At 35.9% G+C, this 15,444-nt stretch overlaps 1 protein-coding gene across 40 annotated transcripts in view; it reads right to left on the bottom strand.

Moving 5' to 3' along the window:
• The window catches only part of Dach2 (dachshund family transcription factor 2), a 563,517-nt gene extending 554,743 nt beyond the window's left edge, over positions 1-8,774 (bottom strand). For 22 of the 40 annotated variants that reach the window (NM_001432892.1, NM_001432896.1, NM_001432898.1 and 19 more), the window contains 1 exon segment: positions 7,275-7,969. In NM_001432892.1, coding sequence (NP_001419821.1) covers positions 7,275-7,783 — 509 coding nt within the window. In that variant the 5' untranslated portion in view covers positions 7,784-7,969. 40 annotated transcript variants of the gene reach the window in all.
• Between the last annotated feature and the right edge of the window lie 6,670 nt (positions 8,775-15,444).

The following is a 15,444-nucleotide window of genomic DNA, read 5'->3' as shown; positions in this document are numbered from 1 at the left end:
AGTTAAAATTTCAGGATTAAGGCAAACAACTGCACACTTTGTGTAACTATTATGTAGCAGTTACGTAAGGAGCAAAAACCAATGTAAATAATTACACAAAAACTATAAATGTGTATATGATTGTATTCACTCAGCCAATGTCAATTTGATGCCTCACATATAAAAAGTGTTAGGTTTATATAATGAATATTAATGGTTTCTAATACAGTATCACAAAAATACATATATTTTGCATAAGTCCAAGATTTTATTGTATGTAATAAATTCAGTTATTCTGGAATTATGTTATATTCAGTTTTATATGAAATAATTTGTATTGAATCTTATATTCTCAGTCTTACTTCACTAACTATAATATATAAGTTTAGCATAAAAAAGAGATGAGACCTCACTGTGAAGATATGCACAGGTTTTAAACAAAATTTTAAGAACCTAATTAACTATACTTAATTCCATCAAGTTCATAATAACTTTCTGTTCATACTTGACTATACATAATAAACCATACCTTGAGCTTCTGAAATGACTACCTGAAGACAATTTTTTATGAAATGTTTTACAATCTGATCCTTGTCATTCAACAGAGTTTCTTGTCATAATCTAAGTAGCAATGCAATTGTGCTTAAAGAATGTTGTAAATTTCTATAAAGAGACACTACTTATAAAAATCTTTTCATTTTATATGCTTTTGATGGAACATAGGCCCTTGGGGAAGTGGTATGCCATCAAGCTACATCAAGCCATAAATGTTGTTGTCTTAAAACATATGTCTTTTAAATAAATCAAAGATTGAATCTGGTTTTATTTTTTTTCATTTTCATATATCTGATATTAACTTAAAACTCTAGCTATTGAAATCTTAGACCACATGTTTCATGTCAATTAACATTGTTGGTTTTCAGAGAAAGCAAGAAGATTAAATGTAAGGTATGGGACGTATGATATTTGATAAAGGTAAGTAATTTCACTATATATGAAGGTCCTATAGGCTTACATATATGTTCTTCACTAGTTTAAAAATATGCTATAGAAATAACACGTATGGTTTAAAATATTATAGGGTTTGCAAGTAATTAGAATATAAATAAATTATATATGCTAAGGTAAAATAAAATTTTCTAACATTTTTCAGTATCACAAACTAAGGAAATGATTAATATACAATAGACAGATTTTTCTCCTTCCTACTTAAAAAAAATTAAATACTGAAGGGTTCCAAATCCCTTGGTAAAACTATATTGCAGCTGCATTAAGCCAACAAAAAGCTTATTAGTAAAGCTTTAAAAACTGACATCCTTCTATAATCAATTTGGATATTGTATTATTTCATTTATAATGGCATTTTCAATGTGTCCCAATCATATATTGCTAATTCTCATTTTTTTGTTTTGTGATTAAATATTAATAGATTGTCGTTATTAAGAAGCTTCCCTTTATTTAGGTTTATACTATATTGTGTTTCATCATTTCAGAATGATTAAAATATAATATAATAATAAAAAATCTTTTCACAGAAATCTTATGACTGCTTTGATGTTTTACTCTGATTTCTAAGTAAAATAATATAAATGTAGTTGTTCTAGCAGAAAATGGAAAAAGGGATGCCGCCACTTTAAAAGCTTCAATCTCTTTGACATTGCTGGCAGTGTATGGGAACATTAATGCATCTGTCATGATAACAAGCTAAGAATAACATCTAGACATCAAACCGAGCAGAGAATCCATCTGAAGTGATTCATTCAGATCTGTCTCATTGATTTATTAAACACGGGGCAACATCTGCAGCCTCACAGAGCCGCTTGGTGAAATTAATGCAAGATCAATTCAAATGGAAAAAAGTGTAAAAGAGATAAATCAAAACACAATTTGCATTCAGTTCCACAATCAGGCTTATTGGGTGCAAATGTTCAATTTCCCTTCCAAAGCAAATGTGTTTAAATGTTGTTTTATCTTCGTAGAATTGTGTGATCTGAAGTGACAGTGAAGAGTTTTGCAGGTTGAGCTGGTGAAATGGAAAAAAAAAAAAGAGGAAGGAAAATGCTACTAGAGACCTCTTGAATATGCAACAAGAATATCATTAATACCTAATTGTCTTGCTTTGGGGACTACTTTTAGCCATAAACACAATATAGTCAGTTATAGATCAACTAGGTTGGTTTTAAAGATATATGAAATATGTAGAGTGAATAAATCCCAATTATATGTATCTTTGCAAACAAGATAAAGTGCAACTGGAGATGTATATTGCCAACTGAAATGTATTGTGATTAAGGATTCTCACAATAATACTCATCTGCAAGAAGGTAATTTTTTTATTAAGCAACTACACAAAATAAGAGTTCTTGGAATAGAACCAAATAACTCAAATTCGATAACTTCTACTTCAAGAATTTCTTACATAAAAGCATACAAAATACTAATGCCAGAAGACTATACCATTCTAAAAATCTATTAACAATCATGTACCATGTATGTACTGAGAATAGTATCATACGTAAAACTCCAAATATCTACTAGTCTATCACATGCATCACCTAAGATAAAGGTATTTGAGGAAACCATGAAAGTCACTCAGTATCTGAAGTATCTAAATAAATAAAAAATTTAGGCAGAAGTGTATGGATAAAATGAAGGTAAGTATTGACATATGACTGCATCACTATCATTCTGATATTAGCACCATTCTTCTAGCACTGAGGATTTTTTGTTATCTGGATGCTTTTAAGAGACAATAACTACCTCATCACCACTCTATGAAATAAGAGATATGTATTCATTGTCCAGATTTATTTCATAGCATTTCTATTATCTGTGAAAGTGTCTGTAATACAGAGTACCAGTCCACAAAAGTTATACAAGCTCTTTAAAAACTTGATGATGCTTAATTTTATAATAAATGCAAAGCAACAGTTTCAAGTAAACTATGTTACTATATGGACCATGAACTCTAAAGGATACATCCAAGCTTGGGTACAAAGCTAAATTCATTGAGCACTTATAATAAACATCTTTTTCATGTTCAAGAATAGTTTAAATAATATAAATGTCAGTAAATTCACATAAAAGTATTCCAACATCAAAACACCTATATGTTCAGTTTCTATACTGTCAAATGAAATATAAGTGAAGCATTGTGAATTTTAATTTCAAAAGCAAACTTGTATTTCACTATTGTTAAGTCATACCTCCAAATAATTATTACAATGCTGTCTTAATCATACATTCTTATTTCTACATCATCTATTCAACTATTCTTGAGAGTGAATGACATGTAATTAATTGCTTTCACAATGAAAAAAATGCTGACCCTGAAATCTGACAATATAACTTTTATGTAGGCAAGTAGATTAAAAAGCGGTATCACTAAAATATATTGGTCTATTTGCATAGTTACTAAGAACAATTTGTCATTTAGTGTATAACTGCTGATACACTTGTGACAATGTAGTCAGGAAGATCCAGTACACAAAGAGTGAAGATTTTAGACATATGCTATCTGAAATTGCCTTTCTCTGAACATTAACATTTCCAACTTTTCCCATAAAGCAATGAAACAAAACATGTTCTTTAAATCTAAAAGAAGATATTTTCCATTTGGTTTGGTGATTTTTAAAATCATCATTTTCTTAATCACCCCAATTATACCTTCACTATTCCATTTCAGGTAAAACAGCATGAAGAGAGATATTGTACTGCCCCTTTCAAAGGCATCGTTGTAATGATAGAAAGCTTAACTTACCTAATAGAGTAATATATGTTCAGGACTTTTGTTGTACTACTCTCTAGTAGTTGAAGTACACATTATTTCACAACTTCTCTGAGAAGACAACTTTGAATGCTTCAGTAATTAAAACATATGACACTATTAGAGTTCTTATCATGACTCTTAGTACTATGAAGGAAAATATATATATACATATATATATATATATATATATATATATATATATATATATATCACTCATGTTTCTTTGGTATGAATTGCACCAAACTATAGCAAAAAGCTACCTCAAGCAATATATTAGGGCTTCTGAAAATAAGAAACTTGAAAATGATCCATTTTGCATGAGATAACATAGAGAACAGTACGAATTAAAAAGACTCTTGTAAGGACACATACTCTTTACCATGCATTTGACAAAAAAGGAAAAGTGTATTTGAAATCAAGGAAAGATAATTGCCAATAGTGCCATTATGAAAATAGGTCTTATGAAATTTTATCCATCAGAATGAGTTTCCACTCAACAGTATGTGCAATTTTTCTTTTTCTTGTACTTTTCTTCCTCCTCCCTTTTAGCTTGAAGAGGTAAGTCATGAATCTTTATGAGCAATCCTCTTTAGGCGAGTCTACATTGAGAACACCACTCATCTTCTTTGGTATGCTTATAGGGTCTTTCCCTTCATCTTCCTCTCCTTATAATTCTGCTCTTCACTGCATGGCTCTTTCTTACCATGTGTCCCACCTACTTTATGCTTTCATCCTGAGCCTAGTGGCTTTGTAGACCTCTCACTCCTCCCTTTACTGAATTAAAAAGTGACAGAAATAGTGTCGATCTAAACACTAACTTTAGTTTGTATTTAAAATCATAGATTTTTGTAAACAGTGTTACCTAGAGGAATGAAGCATTTTGTCATAAGAATCATATTTTTCAATTTTATTAACATATTCATGAGAGCATTTGCAGCAGGAATATTTGCCAATGTTATATTATCATTAACTAGTTTTTTCAGGTAACTGTACTTTTCCCTATTTAAAAATTACTATATATGTATTACGTGTATTTTTGTCTAGTAGCTTTCCTCACTTCTTTATGTGTTGTAGCCATAAAACAGGTTTCATAATTTTTATAAGTTTATGTTTCAATACTTGCAAGACCATTTTTCAAAATATATATTATAAAACATAATAGAATGCACAGCCCATCATATCACAAATATATTTTCCATATTTAATACTTTTCTATCACAATTTTCCAAAAAATCAAATAGAAATGTTAGCTATGTAAATGATAAGGACTAAATAAAGCTTAATCAGATTAAAACAGGAATCTAAAACATATTATAACAGGATCCCAAAATAGTATAGAACAGTATGTCTCAGTATACTAATTAGTTTATAATTTATCTCTTTGGTATGTCTCATTAAAATGTAAGAAAAGTTCTTATTTATAGAAAAAACATCAATGTCATAATAAAATAATAACCTGTTAATTCTGAGTGAAACTCATAAATATTTCTCAAGAATGAGATTATTAATTATTGAGAAAGGGGGAAATGGGTCCCTGTATAAAATTTTCACTTTAAGAATAACAACTTGGGGAGGGGAAATGATGAAGAAGAAAAGGGAAAGAAAAAAAACAAAGAGAAGGAGGAGAAAGGATGAATGTGGCTTTTTCTCTCTGCAAGTGAGTGTATCTGAATATCAATAAATGAATCACATGGCCTCCATTAGAAATTCTGGTTCATGTATTCGTAATATGTTTATGCAGCAGGAAAATGATTAAATCAAAATGAAATGTTTCTATTGTCTATAAAATATTTCTATTTCTAAAACCAATAATTTTGTCTTGTATTGAGAGAGGCTTTTAATCCTTTGTGCTTTAAAGTCATCTACCTTGAGAAAAGTTCATTTTATGAGACAGGCTTTTAAGTTTTACATGGGAATCAGGTAGGACTTTCCCTCTGAGCTGGGTTCTGTTTAGTTGCTTGAACACAGAAGTTGTTCAGAAGGAACAAGAAAACGTTCTCTCATAAGTTCTACAGCAGTATTTTGTTTATCGCACTAGTAAGCAACAGTTTGTCTATAAGTTATCATCAGTGCATTTCACTAAAGACAGCAGCCGCGACAAAGCAGTTGCAGTTTCATTCCTCAGACTCAGACAGAGATAGCATCATTTAAAGTTGTACTGTGAGACTAGACCTCAGGAGAAGTTCTTTATAAAATGATCAACTATGCTGCTGCTTTACAGCAAAGCTCTTTGCTCCTTTTTCATCCAGGAATTGTAAGTTCCTGATTTGTATACAAATCTCGTGTTTTAAATGATTATTTTCCTGAGACATCACCAGACTGGAGAAGAAATAAGCACCTCAGATTACTAATTCATATTTTTGAATGTCAAATAATTCTCAACAGTTTCCTTTCCTAAAATTTTATTCAAAACATCAAACAAAAGTTGCTTCTAAGTGCACATGAACACGTAGTCTCCAATGTACTTTTAAACTGTGATATCAAGGAGGTACACTTAATGACTTGGGAAGGTGGCTATTATTATTTAAACGACCCTCTCTTGGGAGAAAGGGAATCCTTCCAACTAACTAGTTTGTCTGAGGTGGGGGAGCTGGGTCATCCTCTCAAAAAAAATAGAAAAAAACAAAAAAACAAAAAACAAAAAACAAAACAAAAGAGCTTACTAACTTCTACACCAAGCCTCAGCCTAGTGTGAGCCCCAGCATTCCATGGCCCATATTAACCTCTGCAGGTGGCCCAAAAGGGAGGATTCCAGGAAATTGGCATCTGTCCTCATCCTTTTGTTTTTTTTGTTTTTGTTTTTGTTTTTGTTGTTGTTGTTGTTGTTTTAAAAAATAGGACTCATCTACTTTATCGTGCACCAGGGAGCTTTGCACAGCAGGCGTGAGCATATGTCCTTGCAAGCACTTCTACAAGCGTGTACACACACACACACACACACACACACACACACACACACCACCTCCACCATCACAGCACACACATCCCATACACTCTCACAACAAACATACAGGATGGGGATCGAATCACCCTCTGGGATGGATTCTAGACTTCCGTCCCCCTGCACCCCCTAAATGCCATTTTCTCCGTTGCCAGCTTAGGAGCCCAGGTTACAGCTCAGCCAGCCCCCACCCGCAAGAAATCCCTTGGTGTCCGAGTTCAGAAGAAAAACTATTCGACCCGTATGGCCACAAAAGAGCAGGAAAGAAAACCAAATAAAGAAAATAACTACCACGAGCAGCCAAAAAGCCATGCAAGATGTAGGTGAAAGGCTGTAAAGTTTCAGTGGAGGATTTCTACTGAAGTTTGTGCGGGACTTTTTCAAACTGAAGCCCTATCACTGAGAGCACCCTAGAAAGGACTGGCAATTAATTTATGAGCCCTTCTAGTTCTCTCAACCCCGCCGATTACAGTGCAAAGAAGCAGAATTCAATCTCTACAGACCAAGTTGGATGAGGCTGGTTTAAAACATGCAGAAGAGGGCAAAGGGGTAAGGCGAGAAAGAGTCGAGCAATGAGTGTCTCACCTGGCGTTGGTGCAATCTGTGAACAAAGTTTCGAAGTCTTTCCTGGTGATGAGCTTGCAACGATTCACCCCGGGCTGGATGGCCCCCAGCCCGCGGAGGATTCGAACTTGCTCCACAGTGCACACCACCGGAGATATGTCCAGCCTCTTCAGCTTAGTGTACACTGTGTGCAACCCTCCCACCAGGTGCTTGAGGAAAAGGTCAAAGACTTGCGGCAGGCAGATCAGTTCCTGGCCGTCCATCAGGAATGAAGCCACCTTCACCCCATGCATGTCGACCATCCGGCACTCGTTTGTGTTGGTGTTGCTGGTGCCACCGCTGCCACCACCAATCCCGCCACCCACGACACTGCCGTTGTGGTTACTAGCCATGAAACTGTTGATCATATTAGGGGTTAGACGAGGGGGTTCTCCTGGAGATGAATACAGGGGTTCAGCCCGGAATAAACCGCCCGGGACGCCAGCGCTGGTGGAAGTTGCAGAGATCACCGGAGGTGCGGAGACAGCCATGGTCACTCTGTCTCAAGCTTAGCTCTTAGAGCTCTCGCTTTCTCGCCCTGACTCCTATAGGTCCCCTTGCACTCACTCGCGGGCTCTCTCTCTCTCTTTTTCGGGCACGTTCTGACTCTCTGAACTGTTCTCAAGTCTGAAGCGCACTGGCTCCGGCTCCAGCTCAACCACCACCCTACACACTGTGAGCAGCCTCGACCCGCGGCGGCCCTAGAGCCCACCCCCACCACACCCCCTCCCGAGACTGGCAGCGCCCCCCAGCCAATGGGCCCCTCCCCCTCAGCGCCCGAACGCGCAGAATGGCTGCCGCCAGCTAGGGGTGGAGACTCCCTAGCCAGCCTCTGCCTACCTGAGGCCGTGTGGGACTTTGGGTGAATGGAGGTGGAGCAGGAGAAGGGGCGGTGTGCTGCCTCGCTTACTGCCTGGAGATCAGAGCAGAGTCCGATTGTCAAGTCTCTGAAGGGGACTAAGCTTCCAGCCTGTCTTCTCGGAAGTGGAGGATTAGTGGGGGTCACAAACGGGATTCTCAACTGTATCTCCTTCGCCACACACCGAGAGCCATCTCGCACTGGGTTGCGAGGAGGAAAGTGCCTTAGCTCTAATTCAACTTGCTCATTTCTCCCAAACTCAGCGGAGTGAAGAGGTGGCTTTGCCCAGCATCCTGGAGGAAAAGTCAAATGAGTTCACAAGTGAACAACTTGGCCTTTCTCTTACCCGCTTAGCTCACTTGCTGTAATATCTTCCTTATGCAGCGCCCACAGGACCGCTCTCCAGAATTCTCGCATTCACATCAGAGTTGCTGGCTGTGACCACGTTGCTATTCAGTGAGGTTCAGGAAGCGCGGTGGGGAGCCTCTATAGCAGATGGGTGGATTGTTTTACAACACTTCCGCCACTGTCCTGAAACAGACTAGGGTTTTGGTTCTTTGTGTGCGTGCGTGTGTGTGTGTGTGTGCGTGTGTGTGTGTGTGTGTGTGTGTGTGTGTGTGTGTGTGTGTGTGCGCGCGCGCGCGCGCACGAGAGTGCACCATACCTCAGCCTTGCCCTAATATTACCAAAAGGCTCAAAACAAAATATAGTTTATAAGGATAGGGTTTAACACTCTGAAGTTGAATATTTTTTTCTCCCTCACAAAGGACTCCTAAAACCAGTGAATGGCCCAGGCATTCCAAAGGATTTATATCCTAAATAGTACCTCATGATTCTTCTTCTGCTACCTACCAACCCTCCCACACTTACTAGGAGAATACACAATGAAGGAAATATCTGAGTAAGGTGCTTGCCAGAAGAAAACCATAGCCATTTTCACACAACATATCATAGTTAAGTCGCCGTAGCCAGGTTGTTTTAAATTCTTTGTCAAGGTTTGAATGAACTGCCAGGTATTTCCTTTACTATCCTCTCCTACAGGAGCTGGTAGTTATTCAGTGAGTTAAATTCAGCCTTCAGTTATTAACAAAAGCTACTACACTCACAGCTAGATAACTTCTTCAGTATTCTTCCAGAACAGAAATACTTTTAGAAACCTGCTGAGTTTTATTAGTGCCAGTTGTACTTAGCATTATCAAAGAAGGGAAGTGAATGTGTTCTTTTCCCCCAAGTCCTAAGTTGAAAATGCCCTGGGTAACATATTTCTGTCTCTCTTTCTACAACTTGGTTTATTTTTTTCCTTCTGTCATTTCATTAAGCAAGTATTACGCATTTCCTTTTGTGTCTCTTCATGGCGTTCTATTTCAAATTGAATGAGGTCAAAATGTGAAGAACTTGTGATGACAGTGGCTTTTGGAACACAGGGATAAGCAACTCTAACATAATAGATTGGAAAACATTCAATCACAAATCATTTTTAAAGGCACGAAATTGTTTCTACTTACTTGCTACAATCTTGGGAGGAAAATGAGAAGGTATAAGGACACCAAGAAGATAGAGCAAAGAAAGAAAAGGTTCCCAGAGAGTGCAAAGAGAGTGATTTGCAAAGGCAAAATAATAGCATCACTCTGCTTTTTAGTATTTACTAATTGTTCCTTTTTTAAAAAGAAACCTCAAACATGTACAAGAAGTGTTTGAATGGGGTGTCTATTAAAGGATGTGTTGAAATATACTTCTGGTGATGCTGCAACCAAAAACTTGCAAGAGTTTTGTACAAAGTTTTATTTGAGAAAACTCTACACTGATAATCCTAAGGTCAAGCAGCTCCCTGTGTATGACTTTAACTACATCATGAAGGTCTTTCTTTTATAGCAATTGGGAGTTTTCAGTAATAAGACAATACACGTGCATGAGAGCCCACCATACCTTAGTCTTGCCCTAACAGGAAGACTGAAACAGTATGTCATTTATAAGGACAGTTTAACACTCCAAACTTGGTAGTTTTTTCTCCTTCACAAATGGGCTCAGATGTTTGGATATTTTATATTTTAAAAATTATGCTATGGGGATAAAGTCTATACTGTAAAAAAGATTAAATTAAAAAAAATAAAATAAATAGATAAATTAATCTGATAATTAAATAAACCTGTCCACAAGGAATAAAGTGAGCTAGTTCATCAAAAAATATGATATTAAATGAAAACGGTAGAACATTCACTAAAGCTGTAATCATTTCTCTGAGTAGAAAACAAAAGGACACGAAATAAATGTTGTGTGTTCAAATTGCCCATCAAGCTTGTAACAATGTTTTAATTATCAAATATTAATGCTGAAATTCAAGTAAAACTGATAGAGCCTCAAATCGACTGGTAATCACTGAAGGATTAACAGCTCTTGTAAGCCTTCAATGTAGAAAATACTTTTGGTTTCATTACTTGAATTCCTTCCCTTGTGGTCCTGTAGAAATTAGCAAGTGAATTAATTTTAAGTGATACTTGTAACTTGAAGACATCTAAATCAAGAGTTGAGATACTGTATCCTTGGGTTTCTTGATGCTTTGATCACTTTATTTCTATTACTACTATCTATGGTTTGAGACTGACATTATCAGATTCCACATACAGAGTTGTATTTTATTCCTTTTGATTTGAATATCTTCCGTCAGATAAACATATTTCTAAATAAGCCTGGCTTTCTACAACACTGGAGGAAACTTTACATGTCAACACCCTGTAACTTTGGAACTGTATGAAGTAGTATAAAATTGTAGTGGCTATAGTAAACAGTATAGTATACTAAACAGGGTGTAGTGGGTTAATCTGATGTTGCTTGTATCCTATAGCTAAAACTGGTTCCTCAAAATGTAGTTGTCCCTGATGAGTAGATGCTCAAGTATTCAAATTATGCCATGTTTACCTTCTCTCCAATAAAAGGCTAGAGCCTGATATTGGGCAGTGGAGGGAGTAAGGTGGGACTGGTTTTTCAAGAGGAGGTTGTATGTGGGAAGAGAAAGGAGGACTAAAGGGGACAAAACTGCCATGGACCAGATCCAAGTAGCCAGGAGAAACAGCAAGTACCAAGAGACTTACTATTCCCCTTAGCTGGGGAATAAGTTAGAATAGCTCGAGATCTGCCCAACCTAGTCATTTACTTATAAATAAAATATCTGAGTTGTGTGTCTTTTATATGCGCTTATTAGAACACTAGTTCCAACAACACCTTTGGGAGATGAGATGCACTGCCTGAAAAATAGGGAAATATTCCAGGTTTGTGAATAAATATCAGATAGGAACTAGCCACTGGAGTAAATATAAATAAAATTAGTGTAAGAAGAGAGCATATCTCATAAGAAAAAGTTGTAGATGTCACTAGTTCTAATAGAATGATTCAATAATTTGAGTCTTAAAACAGAACTTCCTGACCTTAATTAGACATTTACATTTTATCTTAATTTGCATTCAATTAGAAGGAGAGGGTGCTCATTTATAAACATAGGGAAATACTCCACTTTTTTGGCATAGTCTATAAAAAGATACCTTAAATAAATTCATTTTAAAATATAAATTCATTTTAAAAAATTTATTTATTCTGTTTGCATGTAGGTACACCAGATGTATACTCATGGAAGCCAGAAGAGGGCATTAGATTCCACAAAAACAAGGGTTACAGACAGTTGAAAGTAGCCAGTTGGGTTCTGGAAATCAAACTTCGGACCTTTGTAAGTGCTCTTAACTGTCAATCCATTTTTTCAGCCCTAATTTTTTTAATGTACTACATGTTATTTTTTATGCTCTCTCTCTCCCTCTCCCTCTCTCTCTCTCTCTCTCTCTCTCTCTCTCTCTCTCTCTCTCTCTTTGTGTGTGTGTGTGTGTGTGTGTGTGTGTGTTGATGTTGCTTGTATCCCATAGCGAGAACTGGTTCCTCAAAATGTGCTTGCTTGTCCTCGATGAGTAAGCTCAAGTATTCAAATGATGCTCTGTGTGTGTGTGTGTGTGTGTGTGTGTGTGTGTGTGTGTGTGTGTGAGACGCGTGTGTGTCTGTACATTCAGAGTCAGTTCTTTCCTTCTACCATTTGAGTCCCAGAGATCCAGCTTAAGTCTTCAGGTTGACTCCAGTTCAAGTACCTTTACGTGCTGAGCCATCTTGTAAGCCAGATCTATTATTTTAATACATTTTTATATATCAATTGTGAATTTGATACACATGTACAATGTAATTTGATCATATCTACTACTTTCCCATCAAACTCCTCCCAGACCACCACCACAACCCTCTGCCAACTTCATATCTTCTTTTTTAACCCACTAAGTCCAGTTACTTCTACCACCATATATAGATGGATATAGGGCTGTCAACTAGAGCATGAAGCCCTATATCTTATCTATTGATTTTATACATACATACATACACATATATACATAAATGCACACATGTATATACATATGCACACATATTTCTCTATATATGCAAGCTTAAATAGAAATACAAAATATGGAAAAATATTTGAAGGGACTGTTTTTTAGAAGAGGCATTTAAGAACATTCTAAGGTAATGGAATCATTTGAAACCCACAAAGAAACCCTGTAAGTGTATCTCCCCCTCCCCCCAAACACACACATGGTTAATCTAGTCCCAGAAAACTGGATAATAGTGATCATCTAGAATGTACTTTTTCTCCATTGAAGATGAATTCTAAGGAAGATAAAAATGGAAAATATGAGCCTTTAGGACAAGAAAAGAATTTGCCAAAACTGAAAGAATTAACAGCTTAAAATTCGAGGTTTAAAGGAAAAATGATTGTTTTCTAATTGAAATACAAAAGAGTAAACTTTTAAAGTACTTATAAAATGCATGATACCTCATATTACACTGTCTAGGAGAAGACATGTGTCTTCTTTAAATTTAAATTCCATTGGCATATCACAATATATTTTTCCTTTTAAAACTGTAGTTTTTTTGACTGTTCAGGTTGGGGCCATTTGCTCTTCATCTGGGTTCCTACCAGGACTAGATATGGTTTTTATTCATTTTGCTGACTCCCTGTAGAATTCACTGAAGTGTCTGCTCCAAACCTTATAAGGCACAGTCCCCTACACTCTCATCAGTTGCTGCCTTTTACATCTGTGAATTTTACCACAAAGTAAGAGAGAGTTTTTCAAACCTTCCTTCTTTCTTCTGAAACAGATTTTCTCCTTAATGTCTCTGATCTTATATTCCCAGGGTCCTTCAGAAGACACAAAACTTCTTCCACTGCTTCCCTTGACATTTTTGACCCCTTTGTGTCCCTCAGGCCACAAATCAATTTTATTGCCTAGTCTTATCTCTTTTTCATCTGTAGTGTATCCCTCTCTGCTTACTCTTATTTCTATTATTATTAAAATAAACCACATGCCTTTGAATGAAAACAAAAACACTGTCCAAACGTTTAATAATAATTCTCAGAGTATTGTTCCCAAACTCCTGGCATTGGCATCCTCTGGGCACTTTGCAGAAATATAAACTGTTTTCCCATATCTAACACCTACAAAACAGAATCTCTAAGAGATAAGGCCCAGAAATTTGACATTTAACAAAGCCTACAGACAATCCTTATGAAAGCAAACTATTGAGGTCCACTTGTAATCACTGCTATTTTTCAAACTTTACTCTTTAGAAATCTTAACTTCTTACAATTATTTTCTTCTTTACTACACTTTTGACCTTAATATTTTGACCTTAATATTGACCTTTAATATTTTACTTCTTCATAACACACAGTTGAAATTACTATGCTAAACATGAGCATTGTATTGTTAAATAACAATCCAAATTTGTTTTTCTAAATCTGCATCTTTTAATTTTCTGGATCTTTCTGTACTATATGTTTAATTATTAGTTCTTTTATTTTCTGAGAGTGTAATATAATTATATCATCCCTCCTTCCCTATCCTTCCTTCAATCCATCCCATATATCCATCTTTGCTCTCTTTAAATAGTGATCATTCTCATCTCTTGGCTTTCTGACTTTGCAACAACCAAATATTTCTCTTCTATATACCTTTTCCACTTCCATGCCCTTGTTCTTGACACTGAAGATGTAAAACTCCTGATGTCTACACTATCCTCAATTTTCTGTAGCTTCAACACCACCAACTCAATGGACTTCTCCAATTCTTGTTTCCAGCTTTTTAAAAAAGAACTCTCTCTAATATAGACTGTCTCTGGGGCTGAAGAGCAATTACTGCTCTTCTAAGAAAGCAGTCCTCTAATGTAATGGAGTTAAGGAAAGCCTGCAACTTCAGCTACTGTGGAGCTGATGCCCTCTATGGCAGCTGTAAGCACCTGCACGTATGTGCGCATATCTACCCAGAGATACGCATAGTCAAAAACTAAAATAAATCTGTTTTCGAAAAATATAAAAAAGAATAGAATGTCTCCAATAGGATACCCTATGTTATTCTCAAATATAAAATACTCAAAACTAAATTAATTACTCTAGCCTACGTGAATCTGATCTTGTTTTTCCATTTCTGTTATCTACCTGTGTCTCTAACAATCTAATCAATTTTGCCTCAGATTACTGATTCCCTGCCTTGGCCTCATTAGTAAGGCTACAGATCTATTCTGTTGTATAATACATGCATATGTGTTTAATATGTACCAGTGCACATGTGGATGAAGTAAGTGTGTGTATGTGTGTGTGTGCGCACACACACGAGTGCTTTTACTCAGTGAGCTATCTCCACAGCCCCATCGGCTTCATTTCCAGTAAATTAAAAAGATTTCTCCATGCACCTAGCTTTCATAGTTACTGGAGAGAATCCTTTGATGTCTATCTGCCCATTATATAGTCCTTCATTCAGTCACTGTGAAGTCATATTCAGCATTTTTCTCTTCCACACTTTTCTATTTTCAATGTCAACAATTTTGCTTATCCATCGTGTTTTTGTATTATTATAATTACCTCTCAATCTTGTTACTTTCAGTGCTTCATTTTTCCAGTTTTGCAAAGGATACAAGATGAATTTATTTTTGTTTGTTCTACATTCTTTATTTTCCTATGTCATATTCTTTTCAGACAACATCTCCCAACATTTTTGAGGTGATTTCAGCTTCTATTCCTCCTGCCTCAGCCTCCCAAATACTAAAATTACAGAGGCAGGGCTCTATGCCAGACCATACTATTTGTTTATGAAATTTGTTGTAATGTTATTAAAAATCTTCATTATTATTCCATTTGAATATCAGATAAATGTTCAATTCTTTAGAATGATGTTACTTCTTTACTCTATCTCTTTGTCGTTTCCTCAAATA

This window comes from Rattus norvegicus, chromosome X (genome assembly GCF_021556685.1).
Source record: "Rattus norvegicus strain SHRSP/BbbUtx chromosome X, alternate assembly SHRSP_T2T, whole genome shotgun sequence".
NCBI lineage: Eukaryota > Metazoa > Chordata > Mammalia > Rodentia > Muridae > Rattus > Rattus norvegicus.
Note: the sequence above shows the minus strand (reverse complement) of the source record. Positions and strands in the feature narration are given on the sequence as shown.